A 24587-nucleotide genomic window follows, 5' to 3' on the forward strand; every position below is an offset into this window, starting at 1 on the left:
TACCGGAACCAATTTAATTAATCATTGTTGTTATATTCGAAATCATGCAGGTCAGTAATGACGGACCTAAGATTCAGTCCTTTACAAATCCCCGGAGAAAAAACTACTAAATGTTGAGTCAAGAAATTTAGGAAACCAAGTGGAAAGAAGTCATTTATCTCTCATCTATCATTCTCAATCTTCTCTAATCTTTCAGCTAGGCCAGGGGTTCTCAAACTGCGGGTCGTAGCAAGAGGCGAGGAGTGCCGTAAAGTGTCCATGTTATCAATATAGTATTTTGTTAAGTGGATTTGCCAAAAAAGGTCACATAAACCAATAAGCCTCCCCCCCCCCTCTTTTTTTGATATGGCACAGTAAAAATTCGCTGGATCATGACTTCAACTTCATCAGACAGCTTAATTTATGATAAAGTGTTATCAACAAGCAGTTTTTAATAATCGGGCAAAAGTGTAGCAAAAGGTATTAAGTTATGTAGAAACTACTGTATCTTATTTTGCTAAAAGAAGTTGCTTATTGTTCTTGTACCCTAATTTATGTAGTTGATGAATTCACAAAGATAAATGTCGCTGAGTACCGTCCTTTTTTCAACCAAGAAAGACAGATTTGACAACCAAGAAAGGTAGATTGTTAACCGTTAAGGTCGTGGTTGGCCTTCTTAGCACTCCAGTGTCCTTATAATATGATACCGGAGTATCGGGTGGAGGATATGAATATATGCTGCATATGCTGCTGATATTTGCACGAATTGTGCCCATAAGCGACAACAGAAAATAACGAATTGTCAGTTATTCCGAATAAGGGCAGGGGGGGGGGGGTCATAGCCAAGGGTAAGAGTGAACTCAAGTACAATTTTTTGAAGACACTCTGAAATTTTCAAAAATTTTGAAAACATCCCCCCCCCCGTAAAAATTTTAAAATTGTATACAAAAATTATTGAAATAACCATTTTTAAAGTTTTTTTTAAAATAATGTTTTAGGTTTTAGAATATGTTGTCAGCCCTAAATTTTCGGAAACGGCAACCATAGATTATGTAGTCTCACGTAAGGCAATTTTCTTAAACTTAAGTTATATTTAATTAAAATAATAATAATTTAAGTAAATCACTTCGTTTGACCTCTGGGATTCACCTTGTAAAAGCCGTGAAGGGATAGTATGATATTTCCTGTTCTTACGGTGAACTTTGAGTTTGTGCCGAAATTTTTTTTAATCCTGTTCAAATATACATAGCGACTTTGAATAAAATGGGCATCTCAGATACGAGTTGAAAAAACGCAGTAGGGTTTGTTGATATTTGTAGTGGAACCCGAAAGTTATAGGTCTGGGCCTGAAGTGAAGGATTGTTTGGCATTAAAGTTGTGATTAAACATTAACAACTAACGTAACTAAAAAGTTATTGCACATTAATTATAATAAAATAAATATTACGATAATAGCGTCTTACAACGCTCTCTGCTCTTTTTTATATTTTATGTACTGATATCTCCGTAAAGAAGGTTCATTTCATTCATATATCTAATTATGTCACATCTATCTTGTATACAGAAAAATGCTATTAAAACTTCACTTAAAAATGCGGCGAAAATCTAATTAAAAATAAAATATTTTATGAATTTAATTCAGACATTGATCAATACTCACCGACTGATTCTTTTCGGTTGTAGAAAAATCGGAGGCGGACGAGTACGTCGCAGTCTGAGTCTGATACAGGAACTCGGGATATGTTTCCGTCGGTTTTGGGTTCATCAGTTTTTTTTTTTTTTAACTTTGCAAAAAAAAAAAAAAGACAACAATATTTTGTCCCCCGAAAACTTCATTGTTTTTGTTATAGGTAGTCCTTTTCTAACGAAACGTGGGTTTTTTCAGCACAGATTCCGTCTAATACAAGGAGCTAACACACTGAAACCCTCGTATAAGGAGGTTTCGCGCCAACATGAAGCTAAAATTTTACATTTCTTGCACGACACAAAATCCAAAACACTGATTTAAACTAATTAACTATTCACAGCACATTTACAAATAAACTCAGCACGAGCAAAAACGAAACTGTCCAAAAATCACAACAGAAAGGAATAATAACTTACAGAGACTTCACATAAAAAATAATTACACAATCAAATGTTTTATCAATTGAAGCTATGCCATACAGCTTTAGAAATATTTCTATCGTTCATTACAGTTGTTACATAAAAAGCGATCTGGCGACAGACATTTCTTCGTTACTTCAGTTTACTGGCGCCTGAAAACAGCGCCGTAGAAAGACTATCTCAAGCAAAGCTATATATCAGTAGCAAATGACATGTTATGCCACAAAAAAAAATTCCTTTTTCTTATGGTTCCGTTTTTTTTTTTTTTTTTTTTTTTTTTTTTTCAAGCAGTCATTTTCACTACTCAAATATAATGAACCTTTATACCCAGGCTTGCCAGATTTCTGAAATGTTCAACCGGGACACCGGTATTCTACCCCCCCCCCCCCCAGTGTCACCAGTATTCAAAAGGGTACATATCCCTAACTGGTTTTTAGAGAATAGTTCATTTTCATTGGTATGGTATGGATAAATGGGTTACTAATTATGAATCTAAACCAGGGGTAATAATGTTTGACACAAGCAGATGTTTGAATATTTTATTCCTTCTATGATCTATGCTCTGCTAATGTTTATAAGCTGCTTTAGTCAGAAGAAACACTTTGAATGAGGAATAAAAATTAAAACAATATTTTGGTTTTATTCTCGTGAAAATCCTCACAAGCTAATCCATTATTTTTTTCGGTCAATGTTTCAAATGACAAAGTAATTATCCTAAATAAACTTTCACAATTAATTATATTTAAAATTCCTTGCCCATCTGTAATCAAATTAATCTTTTTCCGGGACGTGGAGTAAACTGGCCGAGACACCGGGATTTTATATGAAAACATTTGACTGCCCGATCAAACCGGGACGTGTAGCAAGCCTACTTATAACGATTGCAAAAACATTTCGCAGATTCCGGGGGGGGGGGAGGTCGCGACCTACATGAACCCCCCCCCCCCAACCCCATCCTTGCATCCACCCCTTCATTTAATGCCCCCCAAAAAAATCTTTTTCATTGGTTTCGATCAAGTTTTTTTATTTTTTCAAGCAAACATTCAAATACGTTCGCGGTTTTTTTTTTTTTTTGGGGGGGGGGGGGCATGATCCCACCCTGTATCCGCCACTGTACCAATCTGATTGAAATTTTCATGCACCGCACAAAAAGAAAAAAGAATCCCACAAAAACAGGTTTGAGTGTATGTTGATATTAAAGACTCTTTCAATTCATTTTCGTTTGGTAGTACTTTTTGGCGTTTTTGTGGGAATTAATCTTTGCCCAGCTTCTTCCTTATTAGGGCCTATGCTCCTATTAAGACGAAAAAACTTTTTTTGCTAAATTTGCGGAGAAAGAATTTGAACTTAATTTTTCACTTGGTTATGAGTCATGTGATGAATTTGGAAAAACTGGACCATTTCAATTTCAAGGAGAAAGACTTTCGGTTTTGAAACTTAGAGTAGCCTGCTACTTAACGCTCTTATCTAAATAATAGAGATGGACTAGGGTGTCGTGAAAAAATTCTATATTTTCTATATTTTCAAATTTGTGAAGTTTTAATAGCATTAGCCGTCATTCGTAAAAGTTTGAGAAACCCTGAGTTAGGCAGTTTTTTTATTTAGGCACCTCGCTCTGGCACCCATTTTGAGAAATCCTTATCTTTAGATTTTATTCTATATCTATTCATTCCTTTAAAAATAAAATTTCAGTGAAATTCTTCATTACGAATTTCAGAGAAACAACAATTTGAATGATAGACACCAATGTGTCATGTAGAACAATTTTTAAATTAAAAATTTGCAATTTATTCGTTGCTAATTTCTTCAGAAGGTACGTTTAAACCGACTATTTACTTAATTGAACTTAACAAAACCTTTCAACTAATAATGTACTTCAAAATGTGAGCAAGAGAAACTTTCAGGCTAAAAGCATGGCTTCCAATAATCAAAAACTTTTAAATCCATCTCTCTCTCTCTCTTTCTATCTTATTTTCTGGTCATATCTCTGATGTGCGTCAAGTGCCCAGGGAATGAAAGATGACGTCATAGATTTGGATCGAAACATCAACTGGGAGGACTCCGAAATACACTAGCTGCAGGCTCTGTCGGGTGATGTCTAAATTCAATGAATTATTTTGTTTCGTTGTCATGGAAACTACATTTTTTGTCCAATTTTCGCGTTTTGGCCTGTTTAAGGAATACTTGCTCTCAGTTTCGAATAAATATGCAGTTATGTCAGCGGTTCATGAAGAAACGTTTCAATTTTATGCTTTACACATAGAGCTAGTAGTTTTAACGTACTTGCAAGCGTATTTCACGCACTGAAAATCGAAAACACACCTTAAAATTTTAGTCAAGTATATTTTAGCGTTTTGTATATTAAATAAATACTGAGCATCGCGAAAAAAGGTGAATTTGAATTTTTAAAATATTGATTTTTTTTAACTCAAAAAATCAGACATCAAAATAGTACACTTATTTTCTTTTCCTGCCATCTTATATTTCATCCTTACTGTTTTCGTCTATTTCACTCTTGGGTCATTCCATAGTGACAAACGTAACCTTCAAAGAATCTGTTTCGTTGCATAATATGAGTTTTAAACTTCAAACAATCATTTACTTGTGGATTTGCGGAATTTTGCAAAAGAGTAAAACTTCTGTGCAATATTCATGCAATAAAACACAGTAATGACATAAATTGGTTTTTGAAACTGAATTAATATAGTGTGACGAACGTAACATATTTGCAACATGAAATTCAGCTCTCCTTTTCTCTAAAGTTTTGGTAGATTTTATTGTAAAAATAATACAATGCATTATTTTCATTCCTCAACTTCATTTTTCATGCAGAATAATACTCATTTTTAATACGCTTTTATTAGCTTCACCTGTATGTATGTATGTATCTTGTAACGGAATCTTGCAGCTCAAATTTCACCCAATTCCTGCGATCGGATTCTTTTGAAATTTGGCACGTGACCTCAGACCCGAAGACAATGCAATATTCTATAACCAAATTAATTAATTGACTCTTTTAATTGTTAGTTTCCTCCAATTTTAATCAATATTTTGGCATAAATCCAACAATGTGAAAAAGGAAAAATTTTAAAAAATACATTAAAAAATGGTCGCAAAAATTATTTAAAAATATCTACAAAAACCTTTAATTTTTCTGCATCAGACAAAATTTGTTCCAATGTTCCAAGGTAATAAACATGAAATATAATTGTTTTTAACTAATTTCATGCCAAAATTTAGGTGAGCCTTCAATTGGAAATTCATTGCTGATTAGACCATTGTTGAACAAAAGTTTTATTCAAATGCATCTCAAATTTTCAAAATAATGTAGATATGATTTCCGCACACATACATCGTTATTTTTTTATAAAACAAGTTAAACTAAAAAGAAGAAAATAAAATAATAGTTTAAAAAACTAAAAAAACACGCTTTCGTAGCAAAATGAGCTAAAAAGTGAAAAATAATCTTTGGATGATAGTAGTTGATCAATCACTTAATTTTAATGTAATACAAAAAAGCGCGCGGGGCTTCTTATCAGTTGTCTTGAATTTCTTCCATTTGTTGTCCATGCAAAAATGTAAATAGACAGCACCCCACGGTTTTTTTGTATTACATTAAAATTAAGTGATTGGTCAACTACTATCATCCAAAGATTATTTTTCACTTTTTAGTTCATTTTGCTACGAAAGCGTGTTTTTTTAGTTTTTTAAACTATTATTTTTTCTTACATCGTGACAGAAATGAATATATCTTCAAAATATGACGTATGCCGAACGTAACCGTGAGGAACGTGACTCTGAAGTTGCGTTCGTCACGGTTACTAAGTCCAGATTAGAAATAGACTTGTTCAGTTTTTTAGACCGTTCCAAATATTAATTGATAAGTAAGCACTAATACTTTGTCTTAAAATTAACACTTCAATCAACAAATTTTCACCATGGATGAAATAAATGGTTTTTTATTGGCTTTTTGCAAAATTTATTTTTTCTCTTCTGTTTTGAAGTGAAACTTTTTATGCGAGGGCTTTGAATTTCTGATTCCCATTTTTTGTGTCACGGAAGTGACGTAGTTGTTTTTTTAATTGTTGCCACAAATAATGAAAAGTAATAGTATTTGTATATTTAGTTTTTTTAATAAACTTAATATAGTTTCAAGGTTTAAGTAAGCATATATTTGTGGATTTTGGTCACTTTAAACGTTTCAAAAAATACATGTTTCGAGGATTTCTTTGATTCAAGTCAAGTTATCAGTTTAATAGCGTAATCCACATCGCTAAGGTTTAGCCTTGAATTTAGTTTGTTCACTTTTATTATTTATCATTACTATTATTTTTTACTGTTTTTGGCAACAGTTAGAAAGTGAATTGAGTAATTTTTAGTTTTCTTAATGTTTATAATCTATTTCCTTCATTAAAATATACAAAGATCTTGTAAATATGCCTAAGTCAGAAGCAGAAAGAACAAGAGCTTGACGTGAGAGAAATGACAGTTTAAAATGTAAAAAAGAATTCATTTATTTATTTCTTGATTTTTTTGCCGTAGTATTCGCATACACTCTGCTACTTTTTTCCTTTCATTTTCTTTTTGTTTACCTGCCATTCTAGCTCTGCTTTAACTTTTTTTTTCTTTTTTCGAGCCGCGTTTTTTCCATTCAGTCCAACTCAAGAAAATTCTACAAATATGTCTTAAAAAATCGAGTTAATTGTTGCGAAAATTAAAAAATATTATAGCGACATTCAAAAACTATTAAAATTCAATTTATTATTTAAAATTTTACATTTCATTCATTTTTTTCTGAACTAAACGTTCGAAAGATGCAGTGTTTGTTTCAGGCGATTACGTTAGCCACAATAAATTTGTTACGTTCGTCACGTTGATAACTAATTGTTTGAATAATTTAATAAAAATTTAACATTTTAAATGAATTCTAGGTATCTCTTGGGAAAAGAATAAAGTAAAAAATTTTCTTTTATAGTCCTATAAAAAGTGTGCAAGGAAATATAGGTCATTCAACATAGAATTCAAATTAGGCTCAACGAGAAAAAAATAGAAATTGAAAGAAAGAAATTAAAGAAATTGAAATCTAAAATTATAAGCAATGACTGAAGAAATAATTACTTACATCAAATGTATGCTTAAAAAATTACAGGTAGCGTTTCTAGAATGCTTTATAGTGAAAATTTAGTTATTATAGTTTTATTATAGTTCGATAGTTTTATCATAGTTCGAGAGATGCAGTGTTTGTTTCAGGCGATTACGTTAGCCACAATAAATTTGTTACGTTCGTCACGTTGATAAGTAATTGTTTGAATAATTTAATAAAAATTTAACATTTTAAATAAATTCTAGGTATCTCTTGGGAAAAGAATAAAGCAAAAATTTTCCTTTTGTAGTCCAATAAAAAGTGTGCAAGGGAAAATATGCCATTCAACATAGAATTCAAATTAGGCTCAACGAGAAAAAAATAGAAATTGAAAGAAAGAAACTAAAGAAACTGAAATCTAAAAATATAATAAGAAATAATTACTTACATGAAATGTATGCTTAAAAAATTACAGGTAGCGTTTCTTGAATGCTTTTTAGTGAAAATTTACCTGTTAGTGTTGAAGATCTTCAAACAGTAATTACTCTACGCACGGCATCCATCTTGAAAAACCTTTTACCACATTCGAAAATTCAGAATGTTATCTCTAAAATGGTGTATAACACACTAATATTGATTGAGTTAGAAATTTTGGCCTACAATTTGACATTTTCGTGGAATGACCCTCTTCCAAAATGAATTACACTCCTCTAAAAATGTCAAGGAGTATTTTTACACTTTGAAAAATATATATATATGAAAAAAACTCTATAGCAATCTTTGCTGAAGATATTTTAAAAGCGTAATACTAATGTGCGCTTTGATACTAAATTGCATAACAAGAGCTTTTAAATGTCGTTTCTTCTTTTAACATTCAATTTCATCTTTTTACATTATTTTGTTTTATGAAATTGAAACGAGAGAATATGTTCAACGGGCCCATCATTTAGGTGGTCAATTGTCCCCCTAAATGACGTTGAAAGGATAACTAATGACAATAAGGCTTTGGAAAATTATTTACAGCAAGCATGCGTAGGTGGGGTTTTACGTTGTTTTGGCAAAAATTGAATTTAGTATGTAATCTTTGCCCCCTCATCCATGAAAAAATTCGAAATATCGGGCCTGATTTCCAGCGTTTTAAATACAATCTAAAAGTCAAAAGTGTCCTCAGTTTGTTATTCATAACTCGAAAACATATTTGAAAAATTAAACATGCTTCCAAAAATACCGGCACCTGAAAATATTCTCTGAAATTCATAAGCAATTTGAATTTCAGTCCAAAGAGGTTCTCAAAAGATTCAAAAATATCAACCGACATTGCAAAACATTCAAAAACCTCTTCTGAAGCTTGAAAATATTTTCTGGACTTTAGGAGCATTCGAAATACAAAAATCTAGTATAGGAGGAAAAATTGTCAAAGACTCGAACACATAGTTAAAAAGAAAAAGACAAGAGAAAACTCGAGAGACGATTAGATGAATTAAAAAAAGATAATCTCTAGAATGTGCGAAGCAATTTTACTTTCATATAAATATCTAAAAGATTTTTAAAAGTTCGTATGTCTTCATCTGACTTACCGCCCATGACACCGTAAGTGATCATGAGGACGTCAATGGATGGAGCCATGGTACTCAGAACGAAGGCTGTACACGAAACAAGACTGCCAGCTATAGTAACCACTCGACACCCAAATCGATTCGTCAGAGCACTCACTATGGGACCTGCGTAAAAAAAAAAAAAAAAAAGCAAAAACAGAACTCAATTATAATATACAGCTAGTGACAAACTATTTAATTTGCATCGTTGTATTTCTTAGACATTAAGTGAATATAAGTGCTGACAGGGGTGCCCATGGCACAGACTCGCCATTGAAAATTTTGAGGGTTTTTTTTGAAGGGTTGCTTTTTCAGGGGACGGTTCTCGTTCTTGGAGAGATTGGCACTTCTGGTGTTGCTTTTCGGAACTGGTAAGATAAGATCTCACCTTGAGAGAGTTAGTGTCTTCTTGGACAGCTCAAGGAAAAAGAAAAATTGGAACTGGCGTGAAGTACGAACATAAGATTGGGTTTATCCTTGAGTTCGTATCTTTTTGGTAAAACTGATTTTACTTTTTTTTTTAATGTAGAGCTGTTTGGCGTAAAGCAAATATGTAATGTACTCTAGAATTTTGGTATACAGATGTTGCTAGTGCTTTGTGTAAATACAAAAAATATTTCGAATAAGTATTATTAAATCTGTGTTTATTTATCAATGAATGCCAGATTTTTACCAAATTTAGTTTATGATAGAAATCTGTCTACGACGTAGTAATTTATTTCGGTGTAACATCAACCGATGTGATAGCATCTTAGTATTGAGTTATAGTAACCACATTTAAGTAAATACTATGAAATTTGTTTTTTCAACAATCCGTATTTACGTTAATCCTAAAACAACGGATTTCGCAGAAAATTCAAGCAAAATTAAAATAATTTTGAAATTTATTTTTCCTTCTGCAGCATGAGAAAATAAACTCTTGAAATATTAAAAATTTCCCTGCGCTCGGTCGTGACAGGAGAAACCGGAAAAAAAATAAATAATTCAAAAACCCAAAACCTTCACCCATTTTCTCAAAACTAATGTTTTTTCTCTTTCTAAACGAACTGATGTGTGCATCACATGACTTCCTTTTACTCCAATTTAATGTCATTTTCTCATTATTGGCAGTTTTAATGTGATTTAATAGTTTACTCTCTAAGTAAACTATTGAATACTAAAATTGATAGTTGTGTAATATCACCAACAGTAACCAAATTAAAACCAAATTTAAAAATTAAAAAAAAATCGTCAGATTTTTCGCCAAGTTGGCGACAAAACTTGGCGACTAAAAGACTGGCGATATATCGCCAAGTGTCCGCTAAATTATAACACCACTTGAGTTTACATCGAAATTAACAATGATTTCCCCCCAAAAAGGGGCAAAAGACCCCCTTGGGAGCATCCGAATGCAACCAAAAAGGGAGGTGCACAGCTAGACCCCACTAGGAGTCTAAGTACCAAATTTCAACGACATTCCGTTCTTGAGTTCTGCGACATACATACACACATACGCACATACATACGTACATACAGACGTCACAAGAAAACTCGTTGTAATTAACTCTGGGATCGTCAAAATGGATATTTCGGGTGTCTGTACGTTCCTAGGCATATATCCACGTGTGGTCGGGTTGAAAAATAAATTCAACATTCATTCGGGGGTGAGCAAAATGGAAATCAAGGCCGATTTTTGAGTGAAATTTTTTTCGCGAATAAAATACTTCCTTTTTTGTAAAAGGAAGTAAAAATATAGGTGCATCAGCCTGCCACCTTGTCTAGTGGTCAAAGAAGTCTGAATGCGATGATGAGGTCCCGGTTTCGAACCCAGGCTGGAGCATGGATGTACTTTCCCTCTCCTGTCCTTGTCCTTTATTTGTGTGAATCTGTCGTGCTGTGAATGGTTGCCTACCCTATAAATGAGTCTTTACGGTACGGCACGTGTGTACTGTGGTAGTCGAACTTCATACCAAATTACGGTACACTTGGAAAAATGAACCCCAAATTACCAGCCTAACTTGCACAAGACAAAACAACGTAGGTCCATCGATCTTTTATTCTTCTCTGTCTGCTATTAAATTTGAAAAAAAAAAAAACCTTTTGAATTTTACAAATTAATTTGAATTCTGAAATTTTGAATTCAAATTATGCTTTTCGCAATCACGAGCCTACTCATTGGTTACTGCCCCACTCGCTTGTTTCTAGAAACGGTTCCTGTCCCTCCTCTTGGGCGATTACGTGTGCATAGTTGTGTATGTGTAGGCTTGTGTGTGTGGGAGACTTGTATGTAGGCACGTTGGCGTGTGTTTATGTGTGTAAAGGCGCGTGTGTGGATGTGTGTGAGTGTGTATGAGTATGCGTGTGTGTAGGACATGGACACCACTGAACAGGAGCAGCGGCTACCGGGAGGAGTCGCGCCTGCAGAGGAAGGTGGGGTTGAAAAAGGAACCAAATATCAAGGACGGTCAAATAAAACAATTAGCAATCGTGATTGCTCAAAAATATGATTTGAAACTTCCCATTTTAAACACAGGTATGAAAAATATGGATTCTTATTCATTTACGTAAACTCTTGTTTATTGCTTATATCGCAGTTTTTCACAGGGCGTATTGCTTAATTTAGCTCAGAAAGCAGCAACAAGAACCCCGATAATGAAAAGACGTTCATTCGTCAGAGGAAATAATTAATCTTGGCTCAGCTTTCTGAAACTTGTTCCAATGAATGTGCTCTCTTATTTACATCAGGAAGTCACACCCTTTGACCTTGAGACGCAATTAGTCAAATTTTCTTTTCAGAAAGCTAGTGAAAAATAGCTTGAATCATTTAAATAAACAAATTATTCAGTAATAAACTTCAATTAGGGAAGGAAATCATGCTCTTCATCAAATTTGTTTGAATGAACTTGAGCTCTGAACAAAGTTTTGATTATCCACTGAAGCTAATTTGGTAAAAAAAATAGCATTAAAAGTATTTTTAAATAACGCCTAAAGGACTAAAAACTAACACAATAAAATTATCCTACCAAAAGCGTAAAAGGAGTCCAAGTTTTAATTCCAAAGCTGAACGTACTAATTAAAGTGAATTCGTTTTAAGTAATTTTTAGTTACGATAACAGAGATAAACTTATTCGATTCCTGGAAGCGAACTTTGATTTACTTAATGAATCCTGTTGGGGGAAGGTAAAGCGCAGTAACTGCAAAAAAAAAAAAAAATTTTTTTGCATTTTTGCATTTTTGTCATCTATTGCACTTGAGCTTTTTTGTACGAGCTAGCTCAAACGTCAAATTCCAACATTCCCTGTTGTTAGTATGGAATCCAAAATGCAATTTTTCAAATATCCCAGGAGTGTCCACTAAGGGGGGGAGGGGTCATGGCGCAGACTGCGTCGTTGAAATTTTTAAGGGGGAATGAGGGGCATTTTCACTTTTTTTGGGGGGAGGAGGTTCCGCGATATTTAGGGGGGGGTGCACCCTTGCTCTTAGGGGGGGGGGATCCCTGAATATCCTAAAACTTCATTTCTGCAGATACTGCGCTATACCTTCCCACGGCAAAATAATTCACCAGCAATATCCTTAATGGCACCACCTTTGACATGATTCTTAGAGTTACTGCATCAAAGCAGCTACTTACAATAAATAAGCTGTTTCAAGTAAAATAATTTGTTTTTAAATAATAGAAATTATACAGTTACATAAAGAAAATCAAATAAAAACTATCCAAAAGTTAATTAATTAAACTGATTAATAACAATAATGTCACTTAATACAAGAGCGAGATTTAAATAAAAAAGTCAACAAAAAATTTTAAAATTCTTTTTAATGTACGTCATTAATTGTCTGCTAAAATTAAAATTACTTAAAAGTGACAAAGAATGATTTTAATCATACAGGAATTGGCAAAAAGCAATCTTATCAAGGAAACGCATTTTCACTTTTTGATTCGGTTATTAAAAGAAAACTATCATAAAAATAAGTTTAAAAAAAAAAAAGAAAAGAAAATTTTTTTAGACTTCATACTATCTAGCAAACATTCAAAATAAGGCACCGGTTTGATTTGATTGAATGAATTCAAAAAGAAAGCAACAAATTGTGGAAACAAAATTTACAAAAGATCCGACAGGAATACCTGTCATAATAAATGAATAAATGGGATAGTGAATTAATAAGAAATAAACGAATGCATTAGAAAAAAAGTGAATTAATAAGTGGAGGAATGAAAAGTAATTAATGAATGAACACGTTCGTGAGTTATTTAATGAATGAACACGTTCGTGAGTTATTAAATGAATGAAGAAGTAAACGAAAGGAACTATTTCACTTTGCCTCGGGTGCTCTTGACAAATTGTATTAAACATTCAAAATTAAAAATGTTTAATGTTAACCGGATATCAGTCTCAATCAATACCTAAAACGTTGATTACAAAAGTTATTATTTTACACTAACAAAAAATGTTTTTGATAAACTACAAAATATTGCAGTATGTTATAAAATTTTGAAAATTATTTGTATTCTTTTTTCCTTGATCTTAAGGAAAAAAGGACACAGATAAACTATTCATTTTTAACTGACATCAACTATGTGTTTTAGAACCTAGTTTAACTATTGCCAGATAGATGTCGCTGCAAACTGTAAAAATATTTTACCATCACTTTACGTTATCTCACATTCCCCTAAATGCATGAAATAGCAGTTTCAAATTTAAAAAAAAAAAAAAAAGTTTTCGTTAACGTCGGAAATTTGAAATTTCAATAATCTTCTTTACTAATAATAAAGCTGAAAGTCTCTCTGTCCGGAGGATGTCTGGATGTCTGTAGGATGTCTGTGACGCGCATAGCGCCTAGACCGTTCGGCCGATTTTCATGAAATTTGGCACAAAGTTAGTTTGTAGCATGGAGGTGTGCACCTCGATACGATTTTTTGAAAATTCGATTTTGTTCTTTTTCTATTTTAATTTTAAGAACGCTTTCCGGAGAAAAATTATCACAAGATTGACAAGTAAATTACGAAATTATCATGACGTGGAATAGGAAAGCGAATAAACATAGTCAATTGGCGAGAAATTCGTCATCCATTATTTGTAAATATACAGGCGAACCGAATGACCTTTTAATTTTCAACTACGGGCAAAGCCGTGCGGGTACCACTAGTAATTGAATAAAAAACATAAATGAATGCAAAAACAGTATAAAAATGCCTTATAGATAGAAGAAGAGCATTTTAATATTAGGTTCGCCATCTTGGAGCTAAAACGCCGCTTTCTTCCCGTGTCTATTATGATAAAGTAGCGTGCTTTGTTTCTTTGATTCTGGTTTCGTATAAACTCCATGTTAATTTACAATCAAGAAGCAAAACAGGTTAGTTCATCATAGCAAACATAGGAAGAAAGCGGCGTTTAGCCCCAAGATGGCGGACGTGTCGCTAATTCTCAACCTGCGATTTAGGACTTGACTTACAACCACCAGTTTGCTGCAAACCGATGCAGGAAAGACTATTTTACAGAGATTGACGATGGAAACATCCAGAAGGTTGAAACATTTTCTATGGAGTCTCGACTAATAAATAACACTTGATCGGAGTATTAATTTTAACACCGAATTGTGAAAATTGCAGAGATTGTAAACATGTTTTAGTTTTTTGTTTCAAGAAATAGATTGAAGAATATTATTAATAAAAAACAAAATTATTTTTCTCGTAGACTTAACATTGATAAAAGTTAGAGACAGAGTGTGTGAATCAAATTCCGATTGGAAATAAGAAACTGATTGGTAATAACCAAATCACCATAAGTTTATGACATTACTTCAGTATGAATTTCTCACATTATTTATGTTTTAAGTAAACATCTTACCTTTATTGCGGTAACAAAAAAAGGTATGACTTCCACAAAAACATCCGTTAATTAAAGCTGAAAACGGAAATGCAAGTGACTAAAACATTTTTAAACGCGTATAATACGAATTTTGTCGCCAACACTTGCCAACCGGCGCAAAATATTTGTATAAGAGATGGGTTGACCGATGTCTTAAGAAATATTTTGATAGGCAAAACAACTTAAAGATCAACATTAATCCCCCCCCCCTTAAAAAAAAGAAAAAAGTGGAATATTTTTTGGAAATTCGATTGCAACCACAAAGAATGCGCACATCTACCCGTTCTGCAGAGTCCATAATTTCATCCTTCTACTATTTACTGTTTTGAGTTATGCGACATACACAAATACACACAAACATACGTACAGACTTCACGACAAAATCGTCAAAGAAGATTTGGGGATGGTCAAAATGAATATTTTGGCTGCCCATTTGTTTGACGGACATGGAAAAAAAAACTAGTCAACATTAATTCAGGGATGATTAAATTTTGTGTGAAAGCAATATTTCCTTTATTTCGTACAAAAAGTAAAAATATTAATTAGAACGTTAATATAAATAATAAAATTGATAAACAACAGTGCCGTTAACTTCAAAAGGAATCTCAAATAAATGCTTTCTTTTATAATCTTTTAACAGCGTAAATGAAAATCAAATGCTAATAAAATGCAAAAAAGTTCAATAGCGAAAAGACACGTACTCGTAGAAAGAGAGAGAGAGGAGAGAAAGATGCGCAAAAATGGTATTCAAGAAAGAGTAAGCCCACATGGCACGCCGAATTGCCAACTAAAGGTTTAGCAATGGAATATACTTTTCTAGGATGAAAGTAATGTCCTTGCACTCAAAGGTAAACAATGAAAAATTGTGAAAAAACTATTTTTACAGTTTTTTTAAAAGAAAGAAAAATATTTTAATCAAAAAATTTACAAAATCACAAAATAACTTCAATTTTTGAAGCAGTCATTTTAATTTAACTTTTTGAAGTTTTTCTATAAAACTTTTTTTTTTTTCGAAAATTTCTCAAAATTCGATAGTTAAAAGTTCAAAGCAAACATACCTTTAACGTTTTAATCTTTCTAAAGATCTGAATCGGTGCTTTTTTTTTCTTCAACTACGAGCAAAAGCTACGGGATAGTTCCACGCAAAACGTCCTATGAAAAGGGGCGATGTAGCAACTAAAGAAATTTCTAGATTGAATATTATTTTATTTATTTACTTATTATTATTATTATTATTTTGTTAGATCAGAAATTTGATAGTGTTTAGATTATGAGGAAACACATTTTAAACAAGTAATGTATGTGTGGGAGAGGGGATATTGGTAAAAGCACAATATATACAGGCTCATGTTTCATGAAAGATTTGTCGTAAATGAAGAATTTTAATCCTTGTTTCGAACTTGAAACCTTGTTCGAACTTGTTAGAAACAACCAGCAACAGAAAAGAAAATATTCTTTATAACTTTCCACCAAAAATACGTTTCCTGAATTTTTGAGAATGTTTGTACATCACATGGAATGAAAATCTGTTCGAAATATTGGCTAATAGTCAATTTGATATATGAAGAAAACAAATTTGGAACATTACGAAGTCAGAAGAAGAAAAAAAAAACTTGATCATTTTCCAACTTTATGTTCTTCCTTTTCAATAATTCGTAAAGTTTTATAAAACGCGTATTAAAATTCTTTGTAGGAGACTTCAAAGTTGGAATTTTTATATCATATCAATCAAAACTTGTGTAATATTTAACAGAGAGTGGTAACAGAGATCTTTGTCCAAAAAGAAAATTGAAGCTCTGTTTTTCTTTTTTTGTTGGAGAACTTTGTAGGAGCCAAATTTTGATCACCCTCTCAACCCCTATCCTCTCTCACCATTTCGGAAATAAACGAGGTTTAAACTTAGCGCAAAACAATATTTCAGGAGCGGCGCATCAGGCAGAAACACATAAACTTTCTCAAATAACTTTTAATTAACGGTTAAAGAAACTAAACTAGAATGATTTCAAATACGCGCGGATAGCATTTAATATTGATTTTTTTTAACTAATGCGACTTGTTTACAAGCTATTAATAAACTCAACGCAATATATGCAATTCAATATTATTCTTGATAGTATTGATGTATTACTCTGTCGAAATAAGCCGTTCCACCTATTTACGGAATTAAAATAATGAAAAATATTGGGCTATTTCATATAATGGGCGAAAATCGGAAAACAAAGGAAAGCATTCATCAAAGCTAAAGTAATGTATTTTATTCAGCAATGTATTCACCATTGGCAAAAATACACTTTTCCAACTAGTTCTGAGTAAAAATGCCACTGTGGCAGAAATTGACCCGCATCACATTGGTCGAAGAAATCCCGAACTCCCTGAATTACGGCAACCTGATTCAGGAACTGTTTGTCCCTCACAAACCTGTCCAACTGCCGAAACATATAATATCGGACCTAAGTCCGGAGAATAATGTAATATGGCAGAAGCTCTTATTCCTAGTTCCTAGATCTTTTGCCGGCCACACCAATTAAGATATGAAGCTTTGATTCATCTTGCAAGAGTATAAGATAGGAACTATTGACAAGCGCAAGTTGTTTTACGAGAAGTTTCCTGTGGCATTCATCCAATTGATGATTTCTGAATCAATTGTTTTGACCCTCGAGAGGAACTCTTAATGGGTCCTGGAAGTCCACCAAATGGAGATGAGAATCTTCTGTGGATGGTGGTTTAGTTTGGGAATCTGCTTCAGGAGTTTCTTTTGTGCAGTTTCTGCGCCTTGCATATGCGATGGTCGTACCATACCCATTTTTCATCCACAGTGAGGATACGGTGTAGGAATGGGTCACTAACCTTGCGTATTTGTAGCTATTTGCATATCTCTAGGAGCTATTGCCGTTGCACTTTCGGTACTTGATGTGATACTCATGTTTCAAAGTTTTTCCTAATGTGCATTGTCGCCAATGTCGGGAGATTGTCTGCGGCGCTACAAAGAGCTATCCTGCATTCGAGTTGCCGTACCTTTGACGTTAGTTGAGTCTCGACTTTTTATCGTAAACATTCCCCATCACACCGCATGAAACGACCGACTATAGGTTAATGGTAAATCTCCAAATCGCTGGTACGAAATTTGGTAAGAAATCTACGGAATGTCCGTTGACTTATCGTTCCACACCTCGTATTTTGCTGACTTTGGCGATTGTTGCAGCCGCCGAATGGCCAAGACGTGATTCACGCAGATCCACGTCCCGTTGTTCCATCATGTTCTAAAATGTTGGCAATGAGCCGGCTCTCAATTATACACTATGGGGACTGTTCCACTTCATGTTGTAGGGGTGTTAGTTGGTTCACATAACTACTCCGCCAGTCATAATGATCTGCTGGAAGTTGCCTATATCGCTTGCTGCCAATAAATATGGAACAACTCAATGGTTAAAAAAATGCTTTTGACAAACACGTACACAATTCGTATTTGAAGGCTAACCAACAGCTAAACTCTGGCGCTTGTGGTAGTTTAAACGACTATATGCAAAGTTTAAAGGACTTGAATAGTCGAGTAGTCGAGCTCATATGGAAAAAACCATTGATGACATTTTTCCTCTTCTAAGTCTAATGATGTTTTATAAAAAAAAAAATACCTAACAGTAGCTCATCGTGCCATTTTTTTATTTATTCCATAATACTATCCTATTGGGCCGAAACATTTAGCTTAGAACTACCCAATAAATCTTTATGCATAAGTCCTGTGGCACGAAATAGCAAAGGGGACCCAACAACAAATGCAAGGGGCTACGGTATGTATGAACAGATCAGGGGCGAGTTCGTTGATTTTGCCAGTACCAGAAAGCCAATGGAAGGTAATTGAACCCTGAGTCTTGAGCACCTCAAAGTGAAAAGGGAATTTATTTTTCCAGTAAATCAGTACCGGAATGACGTTCTGGTTCGTAATTGACCCCGGTGCAGATGTGTCGAAAAAGCTAGTCAAAATGCATTCAGAGGTAATTAAAATGGAATTTATGTTGGAATGTGAGTTAAAAAAATTTCAGAAAAACTATACTTCGTCTACTTTGTACAAGTAAGTAAATGCACGATCGAAAAGATTTGATTGTTGTTAGATATTTGGCGCAATGCATGGATTACAAATGCGTCACTCGTGAAGCACTCACCGACACTGAGGTAAAACCCGGACAGCAAGGAGCCGACCCAGGCCACCTTCCCTTTCGGGACGTCGTAGTACCGGACGAATTCCATGAAGAAGATGCCGAAGGTGTAGGCGATCCCGTCCACGATGAGGTTGCAGAGGAAAGAGGCCGCCACGATCACCCACCCGAAGCCGCCGTCGGGGGGCTCCGGAATCTGGGCGATCTCTTCTGGATCCCAGTCGTTGCCGTCCTCGCCCTCCTGGTCCTCCGAGAGACTTTGCTGCACCGAGCTGGACGGGGACACGAAGTAGAAGCGGTCCTCCATGTCCCGGAGGATCTTGTCTGGAAAGAACGAGAAAATAGATTATAATTAACCAGATCTGTTAATTCTAATTACACAAAATGATTTCAATTAGTCATGTAATGAGTTCAATAATTAAGGACAGTCATCTTAAAGGTTATAAAGACGTCACGCATTAGGTGGCTGGGCCACATATTTCGATATGCAGATGCGTTCCCCACAAAAAGAGTCACCTTCTCCAACATTGAAGGAAAACGCCGAAGAGGGAGACCCCCTGTCATGCGGCTGAATGGGGTGGAAAAGGACTTAAAAGTACTAGGAGTGAACCGATGGAGGGCCATTGCACGGGATAGGGTTAGGTGGGAAAGACTTCAAGAGACGGTCTTGGCCTGCAACAGGCTGTAGCACCAGCGAAGAAGAAGAATCAAGGACAATATTTCCAATTAGTCAAATTGGAACATCGATTTGCGAAAGATGATTCCAATTAGTTATATCTGTATATTTAAATCACGCAAAATGATTTCCGTTACACTCGTAAATTTGATTCACGAAATATGAGTTCAATCAGTTATATTTGTAAATTTGAATTAAGAAAAGTGATTTTAATTGGTCAAAAGCATGTAAATTCTAATTGCAAAAATGATTGCAATTCGTTAAATATAAATCTGAAATGCTAAAATCGATACATTCGAACAATAAACTCAAAAGTTAGTTTTGATTCCTTAGAAAATAGTGAGATCCTGAGTGCAACCTTCTCAATTCAATGCACAACCAGTGTTGCAGAGATTATTGTAAAGTGAGAGTAATGTAGAAGGTACACAGGGACGTGCACAGAAACTTTGGGGCCCGTCACAAATGACTTTTACGGGGTTGTTTCCCCCTACGTTCCTCTATATTGTTTACCCCTACGTCTCCACATATATTTCATCCCTCATTTAAAACATTTCGGGCTCGGAACCCAGGACAACAGGCGTCCTTTCTCCCTCCCCCCCCCCATGCACGCTCCTAAATGTACATGAGGTACAAAATTTGTGCATCTATTGCTTTTTGAACGTTTTCTGATATTTATTGCATTTTCAAACTTTTTTAATTTTTCGAAATTATTAAGAGTAAATAGTTTATTAATCCTAACACACTGTTATTGGAATTAATGCCGCTACTTTATTTTATCGCAACAGCTCCATCATGGCATAAAACTCCCGCACAAAAATATTATTTTTCAACATTTTTCATGGTTTCGAGAGTAACGCAGTATTTTTTATTTATTTATTTATTTATTTGTCTGCCATTGTACGCTTCTTTGAAAAATACAGTCGGCCATCATGCACAAGATCCGTCTTTGAATTTTGAACAGTATGGATAAATTCAGTAAATTACCGCCCATTAGCCTGGGCTAAAGCAAAAATACATGCAATACACCGCCAGCTCAGTCATTTCCAGCCGAGGACTGCAGTTTCGTGTGCTAATAAGCACGAAACTGCAGTCCTCGGCTGGAAATGACTGAGCTGGCGGTGTATTTTATGGATAAATGTTTACGGAAGCGTTAGGAGATAAACTACGGAGCAACTCCAATCACAATACACAGAACGGAATAACTTATTCAGTTACAAATAGAGCGAAAGTTCATGCGTTTTTCAAAATTACAAGGAACTCTTTTTATTAATTATATACAAATAAAATGATGCGGCTGGTCTTATAACACCGGAACATTTCATGTAATTTTCACTTTAAATTACATATTCTTCCGTTGTTTTACTTCAAACTATAACCGAACGCAAACAACATCTTTTTCAAAATATGAATTAAAAGCAGGAAATGGAGATATGAAGGACAATTCGACCCTGGGAAAATAAAGCGCAGTATCTGCAATTTTTTCATTTCTTTGCATTTTTGTCATCTATTGTACTTTTGCTTTTTTGTACAAGCTTGCTCATTTGGTTTCCGCTGAAAATAAAACACGAAAAAAACGTAAAATTTCCACATTTCCCTATTGTTTTTACGGAATCCGAAATGAGTTTCTTCCAATATCTGAAAACCTTATTTCTGCAAATACAGCGCGTTCCCTTCACACGGCAGAACTAATTTTACAGGCGTCTCAATTGTTTTCAAACACAAATAAAATACTAACTAAATCATATTTTTAAAAAAAAATAATTTGAACTTTGACATCTTGAATTCAAATTATGTTTTTCGCAATCACGAGTGTGGGGGGGGGGGGGGGGGGTATGTTTTTTTGTGTCTGGGGGTATGTGTATGTGTGTAGGCATGTTTGTGGGGGGGGGGGGGTAGTTGTGTGTTTGTGTGGGGGGTATGTGTAGGTAGTTGTGCTTATTTGTTTGTGTGTGTGTACGTGTAGGTGTCTGTATGTATGCATGTGTGTATGTGTTTGTGTGTGTAGGTGTATGTGTAGGCAAGTAAGTGACGCAACCTGGAGACGGTTTTCGCTAGAGGAGCAGCATCGTGAGGCGGCTAACCGACGGTGGTGCTGCAGAGCGAGGCGGGGGGGGGGGGAATAAAATCATAGGAATTCAAAACTGATAAGTGAGATCAATAAGCAATCGTGATTGCTCAAAAAAAAGTGTAGTAAAAAGAAACCTTTTGTATGATTATTACTTTTTTAATCGTCAAAAAGAGCATGTCATCTCAAATTTGCAAGAACGTTTTCAATCTGATCCAGGTTCACAATATAAGTTAGCCATGGTAAAAAAAAATAAAAGCCTAAAGAGAATTTTTGTAATGCATTTCATTTCATAGCGAAAAATAAAGGAGGAAATATTTTTTCAGACACCGGCCAATCTGTCTTAGAGAGACAACTGAAGACAACTCCTCCACTTCTCCCTTGAATGGTAACAAGACCTTCTCGGTTTTGGTGAGAGATGTGGAGTGATTTTCCAACGCCATCCAACAGCTGACTTGATTGAAATTTTGACAAACCACCGTAACACCATCAAAATCAACATTTTGTGTACATAATTAAGCATGGGCGCCCACATGCAAAATTGTAAGGGGGGCTCAGATATTTTAACCATGTTTTAGCAGGATATTTTTTCCCATGGAAGCATATTTCAGGACAGATTAGAGTCATTAAAATTTGACATTTTAAATTTCTTATTCATTAATGGCTGGAGAAGAATTGCTTTTACAGAAAAAAGTACTTAAAGCAAGGAAGTTCTAATTTCTAGGGGCAAGCCCCCCTATATGGGCTCCCTTGTAATTAAGGTTGATAGCAATTTGAAGAAAAACATATGATGATTTATTTTTTTAAGTGCAATTTTGAAGAGAAAATGATGTTTTTATTTCAAAAACATAAATGATAAGAAGAATTAATTACAAAATGATTAAAAGTTATTTAACATTTTAGAAACAACATATTTTCAAAACTCTCCTAGAGAGATTTAAAATTTCATGCATTGTCTTCTCTTTCAAGCGACATAAAATTTCATCATTTCCCTAGCCAAACATCAAGTTCTCCTCCATTTATTCGGTATTTTTGAAAGCAGACAAGGGTCAGCCACTGTTCCTAGTAATAAAGTTCTCTCGATTTTGACAAGCAGAGCAAAACATGACCGCTTCCCCTCGGCACTGCTCCAAGGATTTGGAGAAAACATCGTGTTTTCAGTCTCCCAAGGTTGTTGATTCGCTTCTGAACTCAGACCGAGTTGCAAGAACAGGGAGAAAAATATATTGCAGTAACTTGTCAACAAAAAAGACTAGGACATGTTTACTTCAATAATGCTTTGAATATTAGGAAATTTAGTTTTCCATCTAGCTCTTCTGTTCAGGGCGCATAGCGAAATCCAAACACTGCCTCAAGAAACAATATATTTGACGAAATACAAAATCAAACTCATTCAAATTTATTTTAATAACTCTAGAGTAATAAGTTACACATGGCAACAAAATTTTGAATCTATTGTCATGTGTTATAGCTTTTGGTAACACTGAGAATTTAGCTGACTTCGATCTGTGACTAGTTTTTGACTAACTATTGGTCCTCGAGTCCAAAAATGATCTGTTTTGGTTCTCCACTTCAAGTTTTTAAGCTGTACAGGGATTAAAACGACCACTTCACAAAATGAGGGACATTATTAAAAATATATAAGACAAAAGAAAATATATTTGGGTAAGTAACAATTACATGCATTGTTCACACCAGGGATTCTCAATCTTTCAGGGTCTGTGCATCCTTTGAACACTAATATGAGGTCACATTCCTTGTTCAAGGAGCATAGCCAAAACTAAATCCTGCCTCAAGACATAATGAAATACATAATCTAATTGGTTGCAAACGTAAAGTGAATGAAAGTTGACTGCAAAACAAATAGGAAATTAATACGTTCATGACGTAAAATGTAGTAACGTCGGTATGAAATACCCTTGGAAAAATGTTTAAAACTGACGTAGTTGAGGGAAACTGCAGTCGAACTCAAATAAAATAGAAATAAGCATTAAATTGACTTAAGATGCAGCGGATAGCTTCAAGATAGTTCGCATGAAAGACTGTAATTGAGGTAAGAAAGGGAACAACGAAGAAAGGCACACATGCAGCCTGAGAATAAAAACAGTTATGTCTCATATTTCGTAAACAAAGTGGTAATGGATTTTAACTCAAACCCAGCAGCGAAAAAAAAATGTGCAAAAAAAGTCAAGGTTCTTTGTAAAAAATTAAGAGTATGAAAACAATAAAGAACAAGCAAAACAAACACGAAGAAAGAAATCAACGGAACTAAAAAAGTCAATCTCTTGATAGAAGTGGAATAATAAGTGAATTTCCTTTGATGAGAGCTCTAAAGATGATTAATCTTCATTTATTATTCCAAAGGCAGATAATTGAAAATTGGGTAATTGACCACGACATGTAATTTAATTGAAATTCAATGTGATGAAGCCTTAGTTGGAAATACTAGAAAAAGTCACTTATTTGTACGCATATCAGATTTATTTTTAACCTAAAATTACCTTTTGCTTGGTCAAAAATATTCTTCCGTCTTTGATTAAGTCATGATCCATAACTTTTTTGCCCATCTTCTCCATTGCCACGCAGGGTCAACCCAACGAGAGGTCACGAGAAGTCACTGTGAGCTTCCAAAAATTTCCTTATTCGGCAAATTTTGTCTGACGGCTCGGCAAAATTATCTTAATTCGGCAAAAACTTGCGAGTTCTATTCGGTAAAATTATCATCATTCGGCGGAATTTGGATTTTCATTCGGCAAAATTTGCAGTTTCATATGATAAATTAAGAATTTTCGCCCTCCCCAAAAAATTAATTTCGGGGTGCCCCTACTGCCACGTCAATGATGACGTCTCAAAAACTCAGTTTTTAGTTAAAAATTATAATAGTACTTCCATAGACAAATCTTGCATGGAAATCTAACACGAAGGATGTCAATCATTTAGACCGGAGGATTTGGCTATTTTCAAACAACAAAAGACGAAACATAATTTTTTAACAGCCTAAAAGCCCAGTCCATTGAAATTCTTTTATGACTTGGGCACTTAGCAACATAAAAATGGATTCGTAAGAGACGTGTTCCGTG

At 34.4% G+C, this 24587-nt stretch overlaps 1 protein-coding gene across 1 annotated transcript in view; it reads right to left on the reverse strand.

Annotated features, from left to right (window-relative positions):
* LOC129233889 (monocarboxylate transporter 12-like) overlaps nt 1-24587 on the reverse strand; it is a 130200-nt gene that overhangs the window by 9097 nt on the left and 96516 nt on the right. Inside the window, exons 2-3 of the mRNA XM_054867821.1 lie at nt 18773-19090; nt 8746-8889 (exon numbers count right to left, since the gene is read on the reverse strand). Of these exons, the coding sequence (XP_054723796.1) occupies nt 8746-8889; nt 18773-19090 (462 nt within the window). The remainder of the gene's footprint in view (nt 1-8745; nt 8890-18772; nt 19091-24587) is intronic.

Source organism: Uloborus diversus, chromosome 1 (assembly GCF_026930045.1).
Source record: "Uloborus diversus isolate 005 chromosome 1, Udiv.v.3.1, whole genome shotgun sequence".
NCBI lineage: Eukaryota > Metazoa > Arthropoda > Arachnida > Araneae > Uloboridae > Uloborus > Uloborus diversus.